Source organism: Pelecanus crispus, chromosome 3 (genome assembly GCF_030463565.1).
Source record: "Pelecanus crispus isolate bPelCri1 chromosome 3, bPelCri1.pri, whole genome shotgun sequence".
Classification (NCBI taxonomy): domain Eukaryota; kingdom Metazoa; phylum Chordata; class Aves; order Pelecaniformes; family Pelecanidae; genus Pelecanus; species Pelecanus crispus.
The window spans coordinates 124,225,363-124,245,400 of NC_134645.1; the positions used below are offsets into that span (position 1 = coordinate 124,225,363).

The 20,038-nt window shown below is 43.1% G+C and overlaps 1 protein-coding gene across 1 annotated transcript in view; it reads left to right on the forward strand.

Annotated features, from left to right (window-relative positions):
• The window catches only part of KLHL29 (kelch like family member 29), a 253,352-nt gene that overhangs the window by 90,470 nt on the left and 142,844 nt on the right, over positions 1–20,038 (forward strand). The window contains exons 2-3 of the mRNA XM_075708170.1: positions 17,702–17,843; positions 18,601–19,143. Coding sequence (XP_075564285.1) covers positions 17,702–17,843; positions 18,601–19,143 — 685 coding nt within the window. The remainder of the gene's footprint in view (positions 1–17,701; positions 17,844–18,600; positions 19,144–20,038) is intronic.

Here is a 20,038-nt window from a genome sequence, read left to right on the forward strand (position 1 = left end):
AGACTTGCAGGTTTGGCCAACTTAACTCCATCTCTCTGGACTTTGGCAGAAATCAAGTGCCCTCTCTGCCTCAGCACTTTTGGAAATCCCTTTGGTGCCGACCTGTGTTACTAAGATACCTGAATACCCTCACAAATTTGGCCCTGGGAGGCACTGGCAGCCGTGGTGTTCAGCGTGGACGGTCCCTCCGGCGAGGTGCCGTGGGAGGTGAGCATCCTGGGGAGGGGCACAAGCGATGGGAGGCTTGAGCTGTGGAAGAGCAGAGCTGCGGTGCACGGGGCTGCCCCTTGGGCGGGTTTCACTAAAATTCATTTAAATAAAGAACTAAAAGCCGGTCTTGCTTTGGTTTAGGAGGGGGAGCAAGTCCTTCACTCTTGCAATTCCGTTTCTCTTTAGCTGCCAGTTAGTAGAATTAAACAATAATTTAGAGGTTCGGAGGACCTCCATGAAGTATGAAATAACCCAGTCACCGCTGCGTTTGGGGACCTCAAATACAGTCAAGGAACCTGGATTGAGGCCATTAAGGTCATCTGGTTTTGTCTCACCAACACCAAGTGGGTTTTGACGTCTAGTTACTTGGTCAAGAACACTTTTAAAAGGGGAAAAAAGAAAAAAGCCATTTTTTCAGGAATTTAAGTCCTGGGTTTTATTGCTAACCCTTGGGAATGGTTTTACAACAGCTCACCGTCTCTCTTGTTTAGCCTGTCTGTCTCAAAATGATGTAGGCTCTTGATCTAGCCGACTTGACTGTGTCTTTTTATTAAAGTTGCACTTCCTATGATGGTGGATTTAATTTAATGCAAACAAAATTGTGTCTAGGTGACATGATCTGACTGTGTTATGCAAACTCCTACATTATGACATTCTTCTCACACTAACTAAAAGCTTTGTTGCAACATATTAATATAGAAAGGGTTATTTGTTTTGCTAGTAATAAAGGCTGTATATTTGCTGTTTAGAACTAGTAATAAGGTTGACTTTTACACAACCTTGGGGAGAAAGTTGTGTTATTTATTTATTTTTGAAGAGTTAAAAATTAAAAATGCATCTTGTGTATGTTCAGATGAGACGAGAGCGAAGGAGAGTACGTACAAATTCCATCAAATACAATTAGCATAATCAGAAGCTGGATGAGAGCCACAAATGATTGCACAAGGGAAAAAAAAGTAGTTCCTGGGATCTTGGTACATCGCCTGAAGCTGAGCGGGACACAAAACAGTAGGAACCTTTTTTACCCAAGGGCAATTTTTACTGATACTGCCCTTGCAAGCAGTTCTTATTTTATTATTTTTATGGATTCTTTTTCTGCCCTAAATTTGTATACTGAATTATCCATGAGGATAAATGTCAGAGTGGATTAAGATTAAATTAGGAACTAGATACTCCAAAACAAAGCATCTCTCGTCTTTGTCTGCACTTCTTTTTCTTTAGTTTAGGTTTTATGGGGTTTGGTTTTTTTTTTTTTCTTTTTTCCCTTTAGATGTACCAGGCTTCAGCTACATAGACTGTATTTTCTTTTGAACCTTTTTATATTAATTTTTCTGCACAGATAATTTATCTTCCAATATCCCATCTTCTTTGGTTTAGGTCATCATTCTCTTCATAGAGTTCCTGAATTTCTTTCTTCTGCTTGTAATATAGGTGGATGATGTTCTTTGTCATATTTTTTTTCCCTCTTTCACTCTGGTTCTGCTGCAGTGCACACGGGGGCATAGTCAGAGAGTTTACAATGGCTCCTACCTTCCAGAGAGTGATGAGTAATTTAGACCACTTGTTATCCAGGGCTGCCAGACTCGAGCTTCTAACAGAGCCGATGGAGAGAAGTAGGCATGACACCTAAATTAGGTACCTGTATTACATCGTTTAACTGCTGCCCCTAGATCTTACCAAGTTAGTTATAATAACCCTATTGATGGTAGTAGGTAAAAGCTCAGCTTTTAAAAATTCCCCCCATGTTGTACACAGAGTCTTTGCTTATCTGCAAGACAGTCTTTTCCCTGCCTGCTTCTTTCTTCCTGAACTGGTGCTTTTTTCTGTCACTTCATGTCTCATCTCGTATTTTCTCTTCTTCCACTCACCTCCTTTCCACTCCCTCTGACACATGCAAATGCTCCAGAATACATTCATGCACTCATACTTCATTAGTCTTTCTCATATGCATACTTTTCTGGTTCATTTTTTTTTTGCTGGGCTTGGTTTTTTTTGGCATTCTTTTTACATTTTAATATGAAATATGCTTAACGGTGTCTATTTAAAATTGCAGTTGTTTAAACACTCCAAATCGTCCCTCTGGGAAGTGGGAGGAGTGCAGGGAACGCGGCCGAAGGCGGCTCACAATGACTTGTATTTTATTATTTTATTTCTTCCTTTGCCTACAAAACAGCATTTATAGGGTTGATTTTACCAGTTCCTAGCTCTGAGCAGCTTCCAACACTTGCTTAGTTTTTAAAACTAAAATAATAATAAAAATATTTTAAAAAAACAGTGCTTTCTCTCACTTCGTGCATTGAGAGATCTCTCCCAAAATAACACAAGCCAGGATTTCTGACGGGCAGGAGTCGGTCAGTTGAGCGCTACTGAGAAGTTTTTGAGAAGCAAGGTTGCAACACGTGCAGCTGGAAACAGGAGTTCCTTCCCATCAGGGAAACGTCTCTTTTCTGACTGTAGGAAAGATTTTGGGAGGTTTTTACAGTGTTTTAGTTACACCATTCTTTCCCTCCAGTACTCTTACAGTTGGGCTAATGCTACTAATGCCCCTGGGTTTACAGCTCGAGGTAAGATGCTGCGTCTGACAGCTTTTCCAGACATGGAAATGTCACAAGTTTAAAACCTCCCATTTTATGCCCTATACAGCTGTAAACAGGAGCTTTATTCCACTGAGAAAGGCAGATTTTTAGTTTGCCGGTGGAGTTAGCTCTCCCAGCTAGATCTGAAAGGACTTGAACTCCCTGAAGCTGGGTACTGAAAAGCTGTAGACAGTCACGTTTTATAGATATTTTACTTTTATTAATGAAATAAAAATAATACAAACTGAGACCTACCTAGCTCAACCTTTGGTAAATAATTTAAATGTACAAATTTGCTCATGAAAGAGAAGGAAATTAAAAGATGTCTCAAGATGACTAGTTCCAGAGGCAGATAAATCATTTTTTAAATAACAGCAACAACAATATCTTACACTTTTCACCTCTTTAAGAATCACAAGGCTGTTTAGGTAGTAACTGTTCTGTAGAATATATACAGGGAAAGCTGTGTCCGCTGCTGAAGTGTGTCCGGTGTGGTGCAGCGATGCCGTGAAGCAACACGGGACTGGATGAGAGGGCTCCCGCATCTCCTCGAAGCGGCAGGGCAATATGAGGCAGGCCAAAATGTAATCACTGGAGTTGAAATTGGGCCAAGACAATGGGACTGACAATACATTCCTGGAAAATGTGCTCTTTGATCGTAAATATCCATGAAGCAAGCTTGCTAACGGTATTGATTTTGGCAGTGGATTATCACTGACAGCCAGAATCTGCTGCCCTCCTGCTTTAAGCGGTGCCCTAACAGGTTTTTAGACAAACAGCCAGGGTAGTACGTAGAGAACGACTCTCCAGGATATGTTCATCACATCACAGGTTCCCTGAATGGGTTGGATTGACCACATGAGAAATATCGTACAGGCGTTTAGTGCTGGGGCAGCGGATCCTACATGTTCGGGACATGCTGGACCTACGCAGCCCATCCCCATCCACCTGCTGAGGCTGATCTTGCTCAGCCCCACTTCCATCATGAGCTTTGACCGAAACGAAGCATGAGCGAAGTCTGACCTTCATGACAGCTTTTTTCCTTCAAAATCTACACCTGGGAGACAGTTGCTGGCTTTAGCAAATTTAAGACCTGGGTTTCAATAGCAGACGCATCAGGTAATGACGCTTGCACGCTGATGGTACTTTTATTCCTAAATGAAGTTGAGTATAGCTATGAGGAGGGTGTTGGTTAAAATAATGAGACAGAATTTAAGAAAGTGCAAAATAATACCTGCACATCATCCAAATGATCTTTGTCTTTGTGTGCAAAATGCATTGAGATTGTGCCCTGATCCTCCACTGACAATTCTAAGTCCTGCTGCAATACAAATAATAACCAGATATTTAGGATAGATTAGAATTTACTTTTGGATCCATTAGCATTTCTGTTAAATCTGACAAACGATTTCGAAAATCTATATGAATACAAAGTGCCTGCTCATCATATTTTGTGACAGCTGGGTGAATACTTGACATCTTTGTGCTCTTAAAAGAACATATGCAAAGACTCAATTTAATTTGTAGGGTTGAGGGAATTTATTTGCCTAATTTTGAGCCCACTAGCACATGATGGATTTGAAAGTTCAGTTCTAACAAGAGTATAATTGGGTTCTCATTTCACTTAGGAGAGAGTGTGATAGAGAGTGAGGAGAGAGAATGAGACATGGGGAAAATAAAGTAAGAAAATGAAACTGAGAATACTCCAAAAAAAATTGCAATGAGACTGAAAAAAAAATGTAGCAAGGCAGAGCATGAGAAAAAGGCCCCACATGCAGGTAAGATACTCTTTAAGGGGACAGAAGAGGAAAAATAATGCATTCTTAATCATAATGCCAAATGTCTTTTGGCCGGAAAGAGCCGGTACTTTAAAATACACTCACTGTGGTAGCTGAAAACAAAGACAAAATATTAAGTCTTTAAGGTGTGGGAAGGGAGAGAGGAATGTTTTTCCAAATAGTTTTTCAAGCTCAATAAGTAAAGCAGCTCATCAAACGTCCAGTCCCACAAGGATAGTTCTTTGCTGTTAACATCTGTGGTGCAAAAGGCGAACTGCAAGAACAGGACACACGGCTGTGGCCATACAAACCAGATCCTGTGGGTGACCTCCAGGCTTGCTGACCAGCAGAAGTTAGGCTGATGTCTCCAGTGGTTTCATTTGGGACAGAGGCCAACCCACGCTCCAGAGGTTAGCTATCGCTTGCCAAAATACTCTAGCTTGGTGTGTTCCCTGCATGCATGAAAAGTCCTGGGGTGATCACAAGTGACTAGGTCTTGTCAGGCGACAGATACCCCGTCGCAGGATGGACATGATGTCTGCTTACGGTTACGGGGCAATGTATACCTAGAAATTGAGGTGGTGCTGGGCCAAGTGACAGGGAAGGAGTCTGCCCATACAACTCCTGAATGCTTCTGTAAGAGACAGAAGATGGGTGGGACAGCTGATTGGGATCAGACCTGTTTACATGTGATTTGGCCTTTGTTCAGATTACGGGCACACTCCACACTCCTTTTTTTTTTCTTTTTTTTTTTCTGGAAAGCTGGGAAAACCTGTCTGCTTTAGCCCCTAATGTGCAGGGCATGATTGGTGGCTGTGTAGCTGACTCCTGGCTTGTGTGACTGAGGACTGCTGCCGTGAGCGGCACGTCCACAACTCCAGTGTCCTTCCTCATCCCGCTGCAGCAGGTGGGGCCAGGCTCTGCAAGCACCCTAAAGTGGCTTTATTAAAAGTCCTTAGGGAATACCTCTCCACATCCTTCAAGTTTATCTTTTAAAGGGTTCTCTTAATGGAAAAAAGGGCAGGAATTGAGTTTGGGTTCACTCCCTAACTCTCAGCATTTATGTTTTGCTCTTTACCTCCAAATGAGCTGGCTTCTGATGTCCCCAGCCCTTCCTGTGCCTAGCTCTGGACAGAGTCCCTTTGCAGCTGGTTACTAATGGGTCCAGCTGAACCAGGGTGAGCTCAAGGCATTTGAAGGTACATCTCTCTTCAGTGCTCCAGGACCTTGTTGGCTGCTCAAGGTTTAGGTCAGTACACAGTAAATGGAAGTACTTTTCCTGTGATACTTGTATTTACTTTGATTTTTAGGTAAGAACTACATTTCCAGCCGTATCACTGGCAACTTGCATTAACGCTCCTTGTTGAACAGTAGCTTTTTCATCTTTGCGCTTTGCTAACATTGTAGAATTAAATGGGTTTTTCTGTCTTTTTGATTGTATCCTGATATTCTGTTGCCTTTTGATCTCTGTGTCATGCACATAGACTGTAAACTCCTGCAGGTACAGACTCTGCACGTGTGTGTGTGTATGGGGGTATATTTTTTCTTTAGAGGGTGCCTACTATGGCAGAGCCCCAGATACTCTGGTACTATGAAATAATAGTAGTACTAGTAATAATAGTAGTAGTAGTAGCTGTAGTAGTAGTAGTAGTAGTAGTAGTAGTAGTAGTAGTAGTAGTAAAATTATTATTTCCACATTACCCTTGTGATACCTAGGAAAAACAATTTTGTTTAAAGTTTATTGAGAGCTCTAGGAAGAGCTGGAAATGGCAACCTACAGACACAGCAAATGGCCTGAAGTACTGATACATTTCTGACTCTATACAGCAAGTTCTGCTTAATCCGATCACTGGTTAATTTAATCCTGTTTCATTTCATTGGATCCCCTGGAACCAAATCATTTGTATTGTGTTTTAGTCTGGTATTTCTGATCATTGTCTTTGTTAATTTGATCAGGATTGATTGAACCAGTCATTGAAAATAAATCACATAATTAATCAAATGCAGCGTTAGAAAAGCAGATCCTCAGCTAGTCTGTTAGCTTTTACCTCTTGTTTTTCTTCCTCAGTACGTGGAGTTTGGACTTCCTTTAGAAAGAAGCAGAGATGAACATTTAATAGCATCCACGTTTCAGAAGTACAAGGGGAGGGATGTATATGTGAGCCGGCAATGTGCGCTTGCAGCCCAGAAAGCCAACCGTATCCTGGGCTGCATCAAAAGCAGCGTGGCCAGCAGGTCGAGGGAGGGGATTCTGCTGCTCTGCTCTGCTCTGGTGAGACCTCACCTGCAGTACTGCGTCCAGCTCTGGGGCCCTCAGCACAAGAAGGACATGGACCTGCTGGAGCGGGTCCAGAGGAGGGACACAAAAATGATCCGAGGGCTGGAGCACCTCTCCTATGAGGCCAGGCTGAGGGAGTTGGGGTTGTTCAGCCTGGAGAAGAGAAGGTTGTGAGGAGACCTTATTGCAGCCTTCCAGTGCTTAAAGGGGGCCTACAGGAAAGATGGGGAGAATCTTTTTAGCAAGGCCTGCTGTGACAGGACAAGGAGTAATGGTATTAAACTAAAGGAGGGTAGATTTAGACTGGATATAAGGAAGAAATTTTTTACACTGAGGGTGGTGAGGCACTGGCACAGGTTGCCCAGAGAGGCAGTGGAGGCCCCATCCCTGGCCACATCCCAGGTCAGGTTGGCCGGGGCTCTGAGCACCCTGATCTGGTTAAAGCTGTCCCTGCTCGCTGCAGGGGGGTTGGGCTGGATGGCCTCTAAAGGTCCCTTCCAACCCAAAGCATTCTATGATTCTGTGCAGGTATATGTATATATAAATATGTTTATTTAATTGTTTGTTCAGAACAGAACAGAATAAAATAGGAGTAGTTCAGTTGGAAGGGACCTACAACGATCATCTAGTCCAACTTTATGTCTCCTCTCAAAGCGTCTTAATCTCACAAACTCTGTGACCCTTTCTGAGGCAGGGGTGTTGGGTAGGTGTTGGGTGGAGGGTCTTGCTTAATGACTCAACTCTCTTAGTGACTCAGTGATTTTAAGGGAATCAGCATGTGATCCATGTTTGGATTTGGCACAGAATCATCAATAAATGTAAAAAACAAGATAAGGCTCTGTACTTTGTTCTAGTAAGGTCTGGATAGACTGGTGTACAGCTAGTGCTTGTCTGAAGCCAACGGTTACTCCAAAAACTGTGCTATGGGTGGGAAAAGAGATTTTGGATTTGCGATAAAGATTATTTTGATCTCTGCCTGTTGTGTGGAAAGGAAAGTATCCCATTTTTAATTTTTTTAAAAGTAGGTGTTTGGTCCTGTTTTGACTTCTCTCACTCTGATCGATACTTGTGACCAAAGTTGGCCATTTTGATCTGCACTGTTAGATATTTATAGATTTGTTTTCTAATTGAAGCTTTTTACAGCAAACCAAAGCTCTGTTTGTCTTCTGGAGGCGGTGGTTGCACAAAGAACAACTAAAACTCCCTTTGCCTCTCCTGAAAGCCACAGCAAGTGCAGCAGGGGACACGCTGCCTCTTAAGGGGTATTATCTGCAAAGACCCCAGGCTGGTCTCCCCGGCAGCTCATCCTGGGGGGTTACAAGGGCACTGTCTGCCCTGCACCCATCCTAGCAGAAATAGTAGCTTCTGATGGACCATGACCTGCAACAGCAGAGGAGGAGAATTAGGAAGATCAGATCACTACTTGCTGTTGTTGTAGGTGAGGTATCCCTACCAAAGGTCATTTAATTTTAGCTTGTCCTTCCCTACATGGCTTACGGAACCAACTTGTGTTATTTAGGGCTCACAATAACCCCTCTTTCTCTCCCTGTCACCCTGAATTTTTTTGAGTGGGAGATTATTTTGAGAGCTGGTTTACTTTGTGTTAACTTCCCGGGAGCAAAGAGAGTAGGAGGTTTTATGTTTTTAGTAGCATAAATTTTCTTTAAAAGATACGTAACAGAGGATTTTCAAAAGCACAAAGTCTTTGGCCAAACTCTCCACCCTTGCTGGGTTTCCTCTTCTTAATCAGTGCAGTGGCCCGAACTGGACACCTAGAAGAACTTCATCTTAAAGGAATAAAAAGTAAAGGAACATAAAGCAATTTGGTTTTGAAGGAAAAGAAAGCAGAGCTTAATCTTAACGGTACGCATTTATCCTTGGATGGCGAAGGACTATTTAGAATCACAAGTTGCCACAAACAGAGTAATATTGAAGGATCATCCGATTCACACCCCAAAAATGAGAGTGAGGTGCCTGGAAAAAATGGGTGGCAGTGTAGCACAATTTTGGCAGAGCTACTAGTAACACTAGCCACAGCTATACCATTATCTGTTTTACTTTAAATTGTGTGGCTGTGGACAGAAAAGTATGTCTAATAGCCATTTGCTAGATTTATAGCTTGGTATGTGATGTGTTTGCCATAAATCTTTTAGAAGGATGATGGTTGAGGCAGTTGAAGCATTCATGCTAGTCCAAGAATCAGTTCTGATGAAGGAAGACAGGAGAACTGGGCAGCTTCCTACTGCTAGCGTGGAGATACAGAAACAAAATGAGCAGGAATGCTTTGATGTAAAACCTACAGAGTGGAAAAATTGGAAAAAAAACAGTGACTGTATTTCCCGAAAAACCATATATTAGCACTCTATTGTAAATCAAATTAAATGACCACCCAACTGCCTGATCCTGCACTGAACTTCTTGTGTTATTAAAGCTATGAATCTGAATGGAAGCAGGGTGGCATCTTGAGACCTCATTCCCAAAAAGGATCTGCCAGTCACGTCTGGTCGGAACAGCTTGGTGAATGTTTAGCTTCTTTTAAGAACCAACTGGGAGATTGATGGGTTCGAGCTGTTTTTGCACAGACTTGTTTGAGTCTTAAAATGCATTTTCATCTGTCTGCACAAAAAAAAAGATTTTAATAAGAACCATTGAGATACGTGATTTTGGATTAAAAGGGAATGCAGTATATTATTTTAGTATTTTTTACTGTGGAATACATTTGTGTTTCTCTTGCACAACCCAGATTTTTAACAAGAATGGAACAATTACAGGAATAGCCACATTTTAGATGTTATCTTGTGTGTAGGAAAAGGGATGGATTATTAAAGTGTATAGCCTCTTTGAGAGATGCAGCTCTCTAACCCTGTTTTTCACATCTTAATTTTCGTGACTGCATAACTTACCTTCGTAAGATGCTCTTAATTGAACATTTCATTTCAGTAGAATTTGAATAAAGTCTAATATATCTGGGATTCCTCCTCCACTCCCTTAAAATATGATGTGAAATTTATTAGTCTTAATGTACATATCCCAGAGCTAATTGTTTTATCTTGTAAATCAGTTTCTCCTCATCTTTTATACGGCTTTTACTTTCAGATTTAAAGAATAAATAAATTCTTGATTGGAAAGTCTTTGTTGTTTTGCAGTAGAAAAAGGGGGGCAGCTTTATAAATGTAAAAGGGTTTTTAGTTCTTTTTTAATTATTTACAAACGCTGAGTTAGAGGACAGTGGAGTTTAAATTATGCATTAAATTAGCATCTTACTGATGGAAGACTCTCAAAGAAAGTTGAAATTTTTAAATTGCTATGAGCCAAATTCAGCCACGATTTAATAGCTCAATTGATGTTGATGAACTTAAGGCAGTGATAAATCCGGACCTATAGGCTTATTTTTCTTTTTGCTGTGAAAGGTAAGCACGCTGTTTCTACAGTACTGACTGTCCTTTTGTTTGAGTTGACCGAGTATGCTTTGATCCTTTTTTTAGAAAAAGAATTCTCTGTTCTCCCTTAAAGAAAGCTTCCTGAGACCCAGATCAGATTATGGAAACTAAAGTGAGCACACAAAAGTGCTTGTTAGAAAGTGAAATTTATGTGCAAACCGAATGTGCCCTTGATGATAGCCTTATTGATCAAGCCAAGTTAATAAATCAGTAGTATCATGCAGCACTGTTCAACGCTCACAGGCTTATCTTGGTTTTCTTTTTTTCTTTTTTTTTTATGTGCCTGCTGTGTAGGCAGAGAACATGCACTTTCCTGCCACAGAGTGTGTACTACAACTGAAACACTGAATTCAGAGGGCTTGCATGTAAAATGTCGGCATCCAATACAAAAAAGGGAACTTTCATAGAAGTAACGTAATGCAGGGATTGGAGCCTAAATTGACACAGCTTTTACTTTTTAAGCATTCCTCTCTCTATTTCTAATGCTTTAGGCCCTGATACAGAATGAAATTCAGGGTCCTATTTGGATAATTAAAAGAAACCCATGGGAAATTTGGGCCAAAATGCCATATGGAGCAACTTCTGAACCTATCAATGGCCAGCGTTTGCATTCAAGATAAATGTTTCGTTTTCAAGCAATCTGCCATTAGGTCATTCTCGAGTAGCTTTGCCAGTACACAAGGGTTACGTCCTTTGTACGCCCTTGGGATTCTGGTCTGACAAGCGCTTATTCCCATATTTCCTTTTGCCCTCTGACAAAAAACACTTATGATGAACTGGATTTATCTGCCTCTACCATGGGATGCCTGCAAGATGTCTGAGAGCCCTCTTGTGTCGTGTAGTGCATGTTCTCTGTAGTACGTGCTGCCGTGTTGTTCCTGATGTTGCGCATTTTCCTCCGTTGTGAGATGAATTTGCATTCGTAGCTTTGCTCTGATTTGGGGTTGATCTGCATGCCGACCGTGTTAGCAGAGGAGGTTCTGCTCAGGCTAAAGTGGGGCTTCTGTGCTCGAACCCAGTGTCGTGCGCTGATGTCCCTGGTGTCCTGGAGCAGCAAGTGTCGCAGCCGGGACCTCGGTTCGATACCTCAGCTCCGTTCCCTGATGTTCTCGCTGAGAAACGAAGGCAGCTGGGTGAGTACCTGAGCCTCTGCTGGTGAAATTTGCCAAGACAGAATACAGAGTGTCATTCATGAAGTGCTTCTTATCATTCCATGGTCCCGCATTCATTCCCACCTAATGCTGAGCACCTGGCTGGAGCACCGGTGTGAGAGTGCCGGTTGTCCTGGGCAGTGCAGCTACCAGAAAGAAATCGATACCACCTATGGTCAATTCGCAACCTTCTTCTATCCCATCTTCTCCCCCTTTTCCATAACGTCATTCCTCCTCTTGCCTCCCCAAACCTGCAGCCATTGTGGATAGGGAGCCTTAGAAAGGGTTAATGGAACAGTAGCGTTTGACCCATTCCCGGTATGGAGTTACCTTCCATTGCATTGTCAGAGCTGGGGAATTTGGCTGACTGTCTTATTTAGGAGGATAACCGAGGCACAAATGCGAATGAGATGGCAAAGAGGCTCAGTCCAGGAAAGATGGGGTTGATGTTGGTGGGGGGAAGAGGCTGGACACGCTCATACATCTGCCTTAGCAGCTCACAGACTGGGTGGTGAGGAGCTCCGCTGTGCACATGCCGGGATCAGGGCGGGTGAAGGCAGCTGTGCTGTGCCTGTCTGGGACATGGGCCCCACTGCACTCACACGTTTCTCCAAGGCCCTGTCATTAACCTCAAGGTGGGGGGTGTCTTTAAATCCTCTGAAAAAGCGGGAATGGATGCAGACTGTACCCCGCTGCTAAGCCATGTGTCTGGCCTGGAGGCTATACCTCAGTGCTCCAGAGCTCACGCTGGCTGGTGGCTCGTCGCTGGATGGTGTTTAAGATGCCAGTATTGAATTATTCTCTCCACTCGAGAGGGAACTAAGACTTCTTTTGTCTTTTATGCAGGGTAGCAACATTTCTCCTATGAGTTAACTGTATTATTCTCTTTCTCGCTGCTCCCACATTAGCTTTGGAAAGAGAAAAACAACGCTGTGTCATCGCAGAATTGCCTGGTGATGGGAACTGTAAGGTAGATGAGTTCTTCTCTCCACCCATGAGCAAGTTCTTGAATGAGGTTTTATTGCAGGACAGCTCGTTCTGTTCCTCTTGCATGCTGGCCTGTCCATATCTCTTAGGTTTTTAATACATTACAGTACATCCCTCTCTTAAAACAACAGTTTCATTTCTGTAGCCCAGCCCAACAGCCAGTGCTAGGGAGACACTGCTGTCATCATTGCATCTTTACAAGCTCTGCATCCATCCTTAAGAGCTTCTTTGGCCATGGGCTAGACTCAGAAATATGCTTGGGACGCTGTCCAGCACAGTACAGGCATTTACCCCAGATGAAGATCTATCCCTGTGTGGTTCAGATTTTACATGCATGCCTCACGCACACAAATAATACCTGTTTCATGCAATATTTAGCAGCGTGAACTACAAATTAGACCATAAAATCTTTGGTGCAGAGACCAGCTTTTTAGAGCACCAGACACGTTCAGGTCTAAAGCCCAGCCAGGGCCACCAGTCATTACTTCTTAGAGCGAGGCATAGCTAACAGCTTTAAAAGGAATTCCCTCATTAAATTGAAGTTGCTTTTACCCATGACAGGCCATAAAGCCTGAATCCGTGGGAGGGAATGTTTGCCTGTATGCATGCATGTGTCTTAGCCTTTTTATTTTCAATGGGGAGAGAAAATAGAGCGGGTTGCATATTGGATACATTATCTTAGTATTAAGCTGCCATTCCCAATCTCTTTTGGATAATTGGAACAGAGAATCGCTACTTCTCATCCATCACTTTAAATGAAGGCCGTAGTAAAATAATTTCGGTCGCTGGGAACCACAAATAGGATCCCTTTATCCAGATTAGTTCTTTTTTGCTCATGAAACTGTTTGAATAGGTCTTAGCACTCTGAGCCATAGCAGGATGTATGTCAGCAGTTTTACAAGCCTTTGGGGAAATTGCTCAAATGTGTTTGTAAAGACCTCCCAGGAAGTGTTTGGTGTTGTTGAGCATGGGGAAAATTGTATTGGAATTTTTGTTGTTGGATATTGGTTGATGTGGGGTTGGGGTTTTTTAATTCCACTAACATACTCTGTGATGGTGGTAGTAGTGCAGTAGGTTTTATGTTTTTATTAATCTAAAAAAGGTCTTACTAAAAGTTTAGGTCTTTGTAAAAATTTGGACTTAAAGGCAGACTTAGTTGTAGCTATGCCTGCTGAACACCTAATAGTAACCATGTAAACCGATGCGGTATAGACCGAATCACTAATTCCCAATCTTTAGCACCAGCTGATTGCTGTGAACTCACGAACTTTCTTGTGGATATTCTGCAAAGCCCCATGAATCTGAAGGTTTTTAATGTTTTAATTTAATAAGGTTCAGTGGACCAGCTGTACACCAATTACTGTTGCCTATGGGCCATGGTTTATGAGTGTTTGAGCTACAAAAAATCGACAACCTGGCAACTTGTCTGTGTTAGTCTCATGTAATTCTGAAATTGTTCCATCTTGCTCCGTTCTGCCTGTACATCTATATTGCAGTTAATTTCCTTAAAACTGGGAGATTGCTCCCTGCTGGAGTTCAAAGTGGCAGTCATGAGGTGAAATGCAAGCTTCAACTGAAAATTTTATTTGTTCTTAATGGTTATTTCAAATAAAAGAGGAAAAAAATCCTCAGATTTGGATTTGGGGTACTCTATCCGTGACAAAGAGCACAGATTGAACATTTTAGGGGTCCTACAAAGATGCTGATGATTGCTTTAGTAATCTTTGTAGTCTGCCATGAATTTCAGGCAATTAAATAGCCAATGCTGCTGTTGACTAGCCAAGCTTCAACAGACCTTTTAGAAACCTTCTTGTCTTTTCATGTAAATAGACATTTGGCAGCATTTCAAAATGCATACCCAGTAGATTTTGTAATGCATTTCCTTTTTTCATGTGTTTCGTGTTTAATTCAAACAAGCATCTGACATGAAAGCTAAAGATAAAAGTGTAACATAGTACAATTAGTTTCTGTGAAGTCTGCGGATCACTAATGGAACAGATCTCTTCCCCCTGTACAACTAGCATAATACAGGCCATTTTTTGGTCATTTGTGTTGTACATTAAAAGCATCAAATACAGTGCTGTCATGTGCCTGAGCTCATGGACAGAAAGTTCCTCTGTTTGATAACGTTGGAAGTAATTTTGCTTTCCAGATACGCAAATCAGTAATTGCTGCAATCGGATCAGAGACATGTAACACTTGTAATGTAATCCTTCATGTATTATGAAAAATAATGCAGAAATTAGATCAGAGACCAGAAGTGTGTATGTATGTGTGTGTGTGTGTATATATATATAAAAAGTTCAATAAGCTGTTTTTCTGTTTCCACCACCATTATTGTCTAAACTGTGTTTCATGAATGTGTGTTTTGATTTCATACTGACTATTCTCTAGCTCTTTCTGATCAAATAAATACAAGCTCAGGAGTACAGTTTGAAAGCAATGTGCTGGACTTGTACATTTAAATCCACTGAGCCTCTAAGAAGCAGGGTTTGTGAGCATATTTAGTGAAAAAAAGATTTGGAAAAAACTAGCATTTTGTGGAAGTGGAGGAGAAGTATTTATTGACAGCAAACCTGCAAACCTCCTTCCGCTTTATTAATGCTCAAAGCATGGAATTTAAATCTAGATTCAGGTGCAAACTCCACCAGTTTCAAATGTGTCTGATCTGGTGCTCCAGTTTTTTTGAAAAGCAAGCTTTCAGTTGCAAAATGGGCAACCGGATTTTTGTATGATTTAGGAGAGCTGTGTCACATACTCCCTTTCTTACCCATTCTGTACAGAACATATGGGTTCTTTTAAAATTATAGCATGTGTGTGGTTCTGTATTATTTAAGGTACAAGAATATTTTTTCTTATTTTAGATCGACACTGTTTTAAAGCAGCCTGGGAATGTAACAAAGTTACACAAGATGCTGCACATCTTGACAATGCCACACAATAATGAGAAGTATGTCTCTCAAACCCCCTTATAAGAGCCAGTTCATACAACAAAGAAATGCAACACACAGATGCCACGTGTGGAATGTGCAGGACATGATTTGAGTCTTGAATCCTCCTGTCCATCTTTGATGATTCATAAAAATGCCCAGTTCTCTATATTGCATTTACTGGTTTTTAAAGCTTTGCTTTGGGATAAATAATAGTGTTGCTGGGGGAAGTATCTTAGCTGATTTATAGGCAGAGAATGCTGGTGGTGCTTTTTTTTTTTTCATTCTTTCTTTTTCTGCTGCAGAGTGCTTTGGCTGCTGTTAAACAGTTTAGCTAGATCCAAAGGGGTACTGCTAACATGAGCTGGTAAACCACTAAGTGTTCCATTCTCCTGTGTCAAAGACCTTGTACAATGTAAAAGCTAAAGGTACTCAGATTAAGCCTTTTCTCAGGACAATTTATAAATAGAAAGCATTTCAAAACTGAGGTTTATTTCTTCGCCTCCTGCCCTTTCTTTGCCATGAATACAACAGAAGGAATCTTAAAGCTCTTGCTTGTCTGCATGTCCTCTCTTTTTGTCTTTCCCGACTCTCGTTTTTATTTCAATTGCAAAAGTTGTAGGAGGTTTGAAAAGTTAAGAAAATGAAAATGGTGGGGGCAGAAGGAAATATGAATCTAAAACCTGGATATCATTGTCCTTGTTGCCAGTAGAATAGAAAAAAAAAAAAAAATTGAGAAGTTAAATTTAAAAACAAAAAAAAAAAATCACTGCAGCATCTTGAAAAAAAGAAAAACTAATTTGGACACACACTGAAAATTCTCACTTCCAGATTCCATACGAAAAGACGTTAAGAATCACATTTCCCTGTGACCATCTCCATTTAACAAAGTATAGCATTTCTAGTGGGGAAAATATTTCCATTGTGGCTTCTGGGAGCAAAGAGAACAGCACAGCAAAAACCCTCTCCTCCATCAAGATCCGCGGCCAGGAATCCTGACTCCCAGAGCCCAAGGAGGATAAAGCTCAGGTGGAAAAGGGAGTGGGTGATAGATGTCGGAGGCATTTGGGTGAAGGAGAGAGCCTTGGAGCAGGGGCGAAGGGCTAGCGGATCTGTCAATGGGGCGGAAGGGAGGGCAGGAGGAAGCCACTGAATGCAGGCACCTCCAGTGGATTTAAAGAGCTGAGGAATGACTGACAGGCTTGAGAAGGGTGTGCATGTATTTGCAGAGGGCATAAATGGGTTTGCTAATGACTTCTTTTCATGGGGTGATTGAGGTACTGGTGATGGGAAAATATGCTGCTGGTGTTGACAGAGATTTCATTGGTACTACGTGACCCAGGGCATTTATGGGGCCGCTGTAGCCCCGTCTCAGAGCTAAATTACTTCCCAGATGTAAGGCAAACAAGCAATTGCTCAGACTGGTCTCCTGTTCTTTATGGCTTCAGTCCTCAATACTCATTCAGCAATAGGCAGCTGGTTCCGTTTTCTTGGTTTAGAGGTTCTGACACCAGTAAAAACAAAACAAAAAAACTTTTAATCTTCCAGCAATGAAATACACTGCAGAGTTAAATAAACGAGACCTGTCAGAGCACCCTCGTTTTCTACAGGCCTTTTCTCAGCAAAGGCATGGTTGTTTGGGAAGAACCCCTAAAACTGCAGGGGGAGGGAGGGCTGGCCTTGCATTTAAATCCATGTGATAGTGTCTTTATCAAGAAATCTCTTTCAGATCATATCCCCTTTGATGATTATTCAGCCCCGATACTTCCCCTACTTTACAGTTATTTTAACATCTCTGAAGAACTGCCAGCATACCCACTTTAGCAGCCAATGACTGTTACGCTGCTTCTTTTTATTGACATTCAATTTTAAGGGTTGACAGACAATAAATACTAAGACTTCTCTTTACTGTTCTACAATAATTTGTCCTACGGTTGTAAATAAGTCTCTCTTGTTCTGCCTTCTGCTAAACAAAACTCACCATTTTTGGAAGAGATTGAGCAAACAGAAGATTGTCCCAATTTATGTAAGCTCTGACTGAAGGGATATTACCGGGGGGGGTGTGTTATTTTCAAGGCAAAAGAAACAACTTATTTCTGAAAATGCTAGTTTGTTGTGGATTTTTTTTTTAAAGGTGGATCTATTAAATTTCATTAAATATTTTTTCAAGTATATTTTATTTTCCATACGGACATGTCATGCAAGCCTGGAGGAGACTGATATTTAAAGATTTTAGGATATCCTCTTGGAGTGTAACAAACAAAGAAAGAAGCAAGCTACTAGCTATGAGGAACAGTAATTATTCCCAATAGCCTAAACATTTTTATTCTGTATTTTTCTCTCTCTGGTAGACACCTTGCATTTCCAAGACTGAAAATCAGCCTCAAGGACTTGCAACAAGCGTCAGGTGGGGACAGACACCCATCAATCAGTCCACGCCCTGGGACACTGATGAGCCTCCATCTAAACAGATGAGGGAGAATGAAAACCCAGGTATGTTTCTAATCTTATTTGTAATTCTACAAGGGAAAATCGTTCAAAGCAAATTCAATGCACTATCTCCATTTACTTCTGTAAATTAGACTTCATTGTGAGCCCTTTCTTTATTCTTTAGCAGGGTTTTTCGCTCATTGTAAAGACCCCTCAAGTTTCTTCTGTGCTGGGGCTAATATAAATGTATTAAGATGCCTGCAAGTTCATTAGAGTGGTGTTTTTTTTTCTCCTTCTCTGCCTTCACTACAGGAAAAGGCACTCTGTAATACTTTAAGATGTCTTTTATGTCCAGAACTACCTGAAATGATTTCCAGCTTCCAGACACATATCATACATTGTGCTACTATGCCAGACGCCTAATTACAATCTCTTTGTAGTGGCTGGAGCACCATTATTATACACACAGAGTGTTTGTCAGGGAGCCATGAAAGCACGGTGGGGAAAGAGGTTAATTTTCTTGGAAGCGTGCGCTTAAGCTGCATAAAGTGCAAAATACATAAAACCGCAAACACGCCGCATGTCACCTGATGAGTATTTTAACAATTGCACTCACATCGCCGTGGCAATTTTATGCACTTACTGGCTGGGAACGCTTCCAGGCCCTGAACCGCTCTGGGGACCGTGAAGGAGAAGGGTGCGGCGCTGCAATTTGGTGGCGGGCGCGGGTGCAGGAGGGGAAGGCTGGGGGGGTTTGCTTTTGTCCTGGGCTCCCCCGTGCCGAGCCCGCCGCCATTGCCGGCCTTCCTTCGTGCCGCAGGTGCAGCGCCCTGGGTCACCACGGTGGCGGCAGGCAGCCAGCCCGCCCTGATCACGCACTCCTACGGGATGACACAGCCGCCCACCTTCAGCCCGGCCGCCAGCGTCCAGGCCCCCGTCATCGGCGTCACACCCTCCCTCCCTCCGCACGTCACCCCCCAGCTCCCGCTGATGCCGGCCCACTACCAGCTCCAGCCGCAGCCCTCCCAGCCCCTCAGCAACATGGTGGTCAACCTCCAGAGCCAGCCCTTGTACACCAACAGCCAGCCCCTCAGCATGTCCTCCATGAGCGGCGTGGGCCCGGCGGCGCACCCGGGCCCCGGGGCGGTGGGCAACGGGCACCTGGCCTGCCCCATGCTGCCGCCGCCGCCGCCCGCCCTGCCCTCGGCCGCCCTGCCCAGCAGCGCGCCCGCCACCAACGGGCAGGCGGCCGCCCCGCTGCCCCCCAGCGCAGCGGGGGGCCCGGACAACACCAACGGGGTGCAGATGCTGCGGACGATCGGCGTGGGGAAGTACGAGTTCACGGACCCCTGGCACCCCAAAGGTAAGGCGGGCCGGCTCGGCCCCGCGGGGCGCGCAGGCGGGGACGGGCGGCGGGGCCGAGGGTGGCGGTGGACCCCCGGGCCTCCGCGCCGCTCCCTTCGGGCCTGCTGGCCCAGCTCCGGCGTCTGTCTCCACGCTTTCCTTCAGTGCATCGCTTCTATAGGCTAATGACGACAAAAAGCAGTGCGTTAGAAAGAGCGAGGACGAGCTGTGGGCGCATTTTGTAGTGAAAACCGGCTTTCGGGCCCGTCAGATAAGCTGGTGCTCCTGATGGTGAAGCAGCCATCATGGCGCGCCTCTCCCTTTGCAGCACGCAGCCATGTTTCCATCCGACCGCGTTCCTTCTGGCCTCAGCTGTGCCTTGGGCACAGCGCTAACCTTCTTCAACCATTCTCCGCTTCTCCTCTAGTAGGAGCCCAGGCCAAATGCAAGTAACCCAGCTGACTGAAGCTGAACAACCCAAGACGTTCAGGGTTAAGCGGAAAACTCTTCATTACCAGCTTCACTGGGCTCAAATGCTGCAAAACACCCTGAATAGGCGTGAGCGTTCCTGAGAGGTTGATCTTTTCTGCTAAGTAGTTTCTAAATGAGCCACACCGTTGGGTCATGTTGCAGTGTTATTTCCAAGTGTCTTATCCTACGCACTTCAAAAATATCTACGCTTTGCGTACTTAGTTCCTAATTTCATTTGCAGAGTTTTCCCTGCCTCCCTGAAATATCATGACTGTGCCACATGTGCAGGTAAAGCGAAATGTAGCTTGCAAAAATATAAATGTGGACCTATCAGCAAAATCAATTAAATTGATTTTAAAAAAAACACCCCAAAGGCTTCATTAAGTCTGTGATATTTTATGTATACATTTGTATTCAGACACAATCCATGTGTAAATTATTTA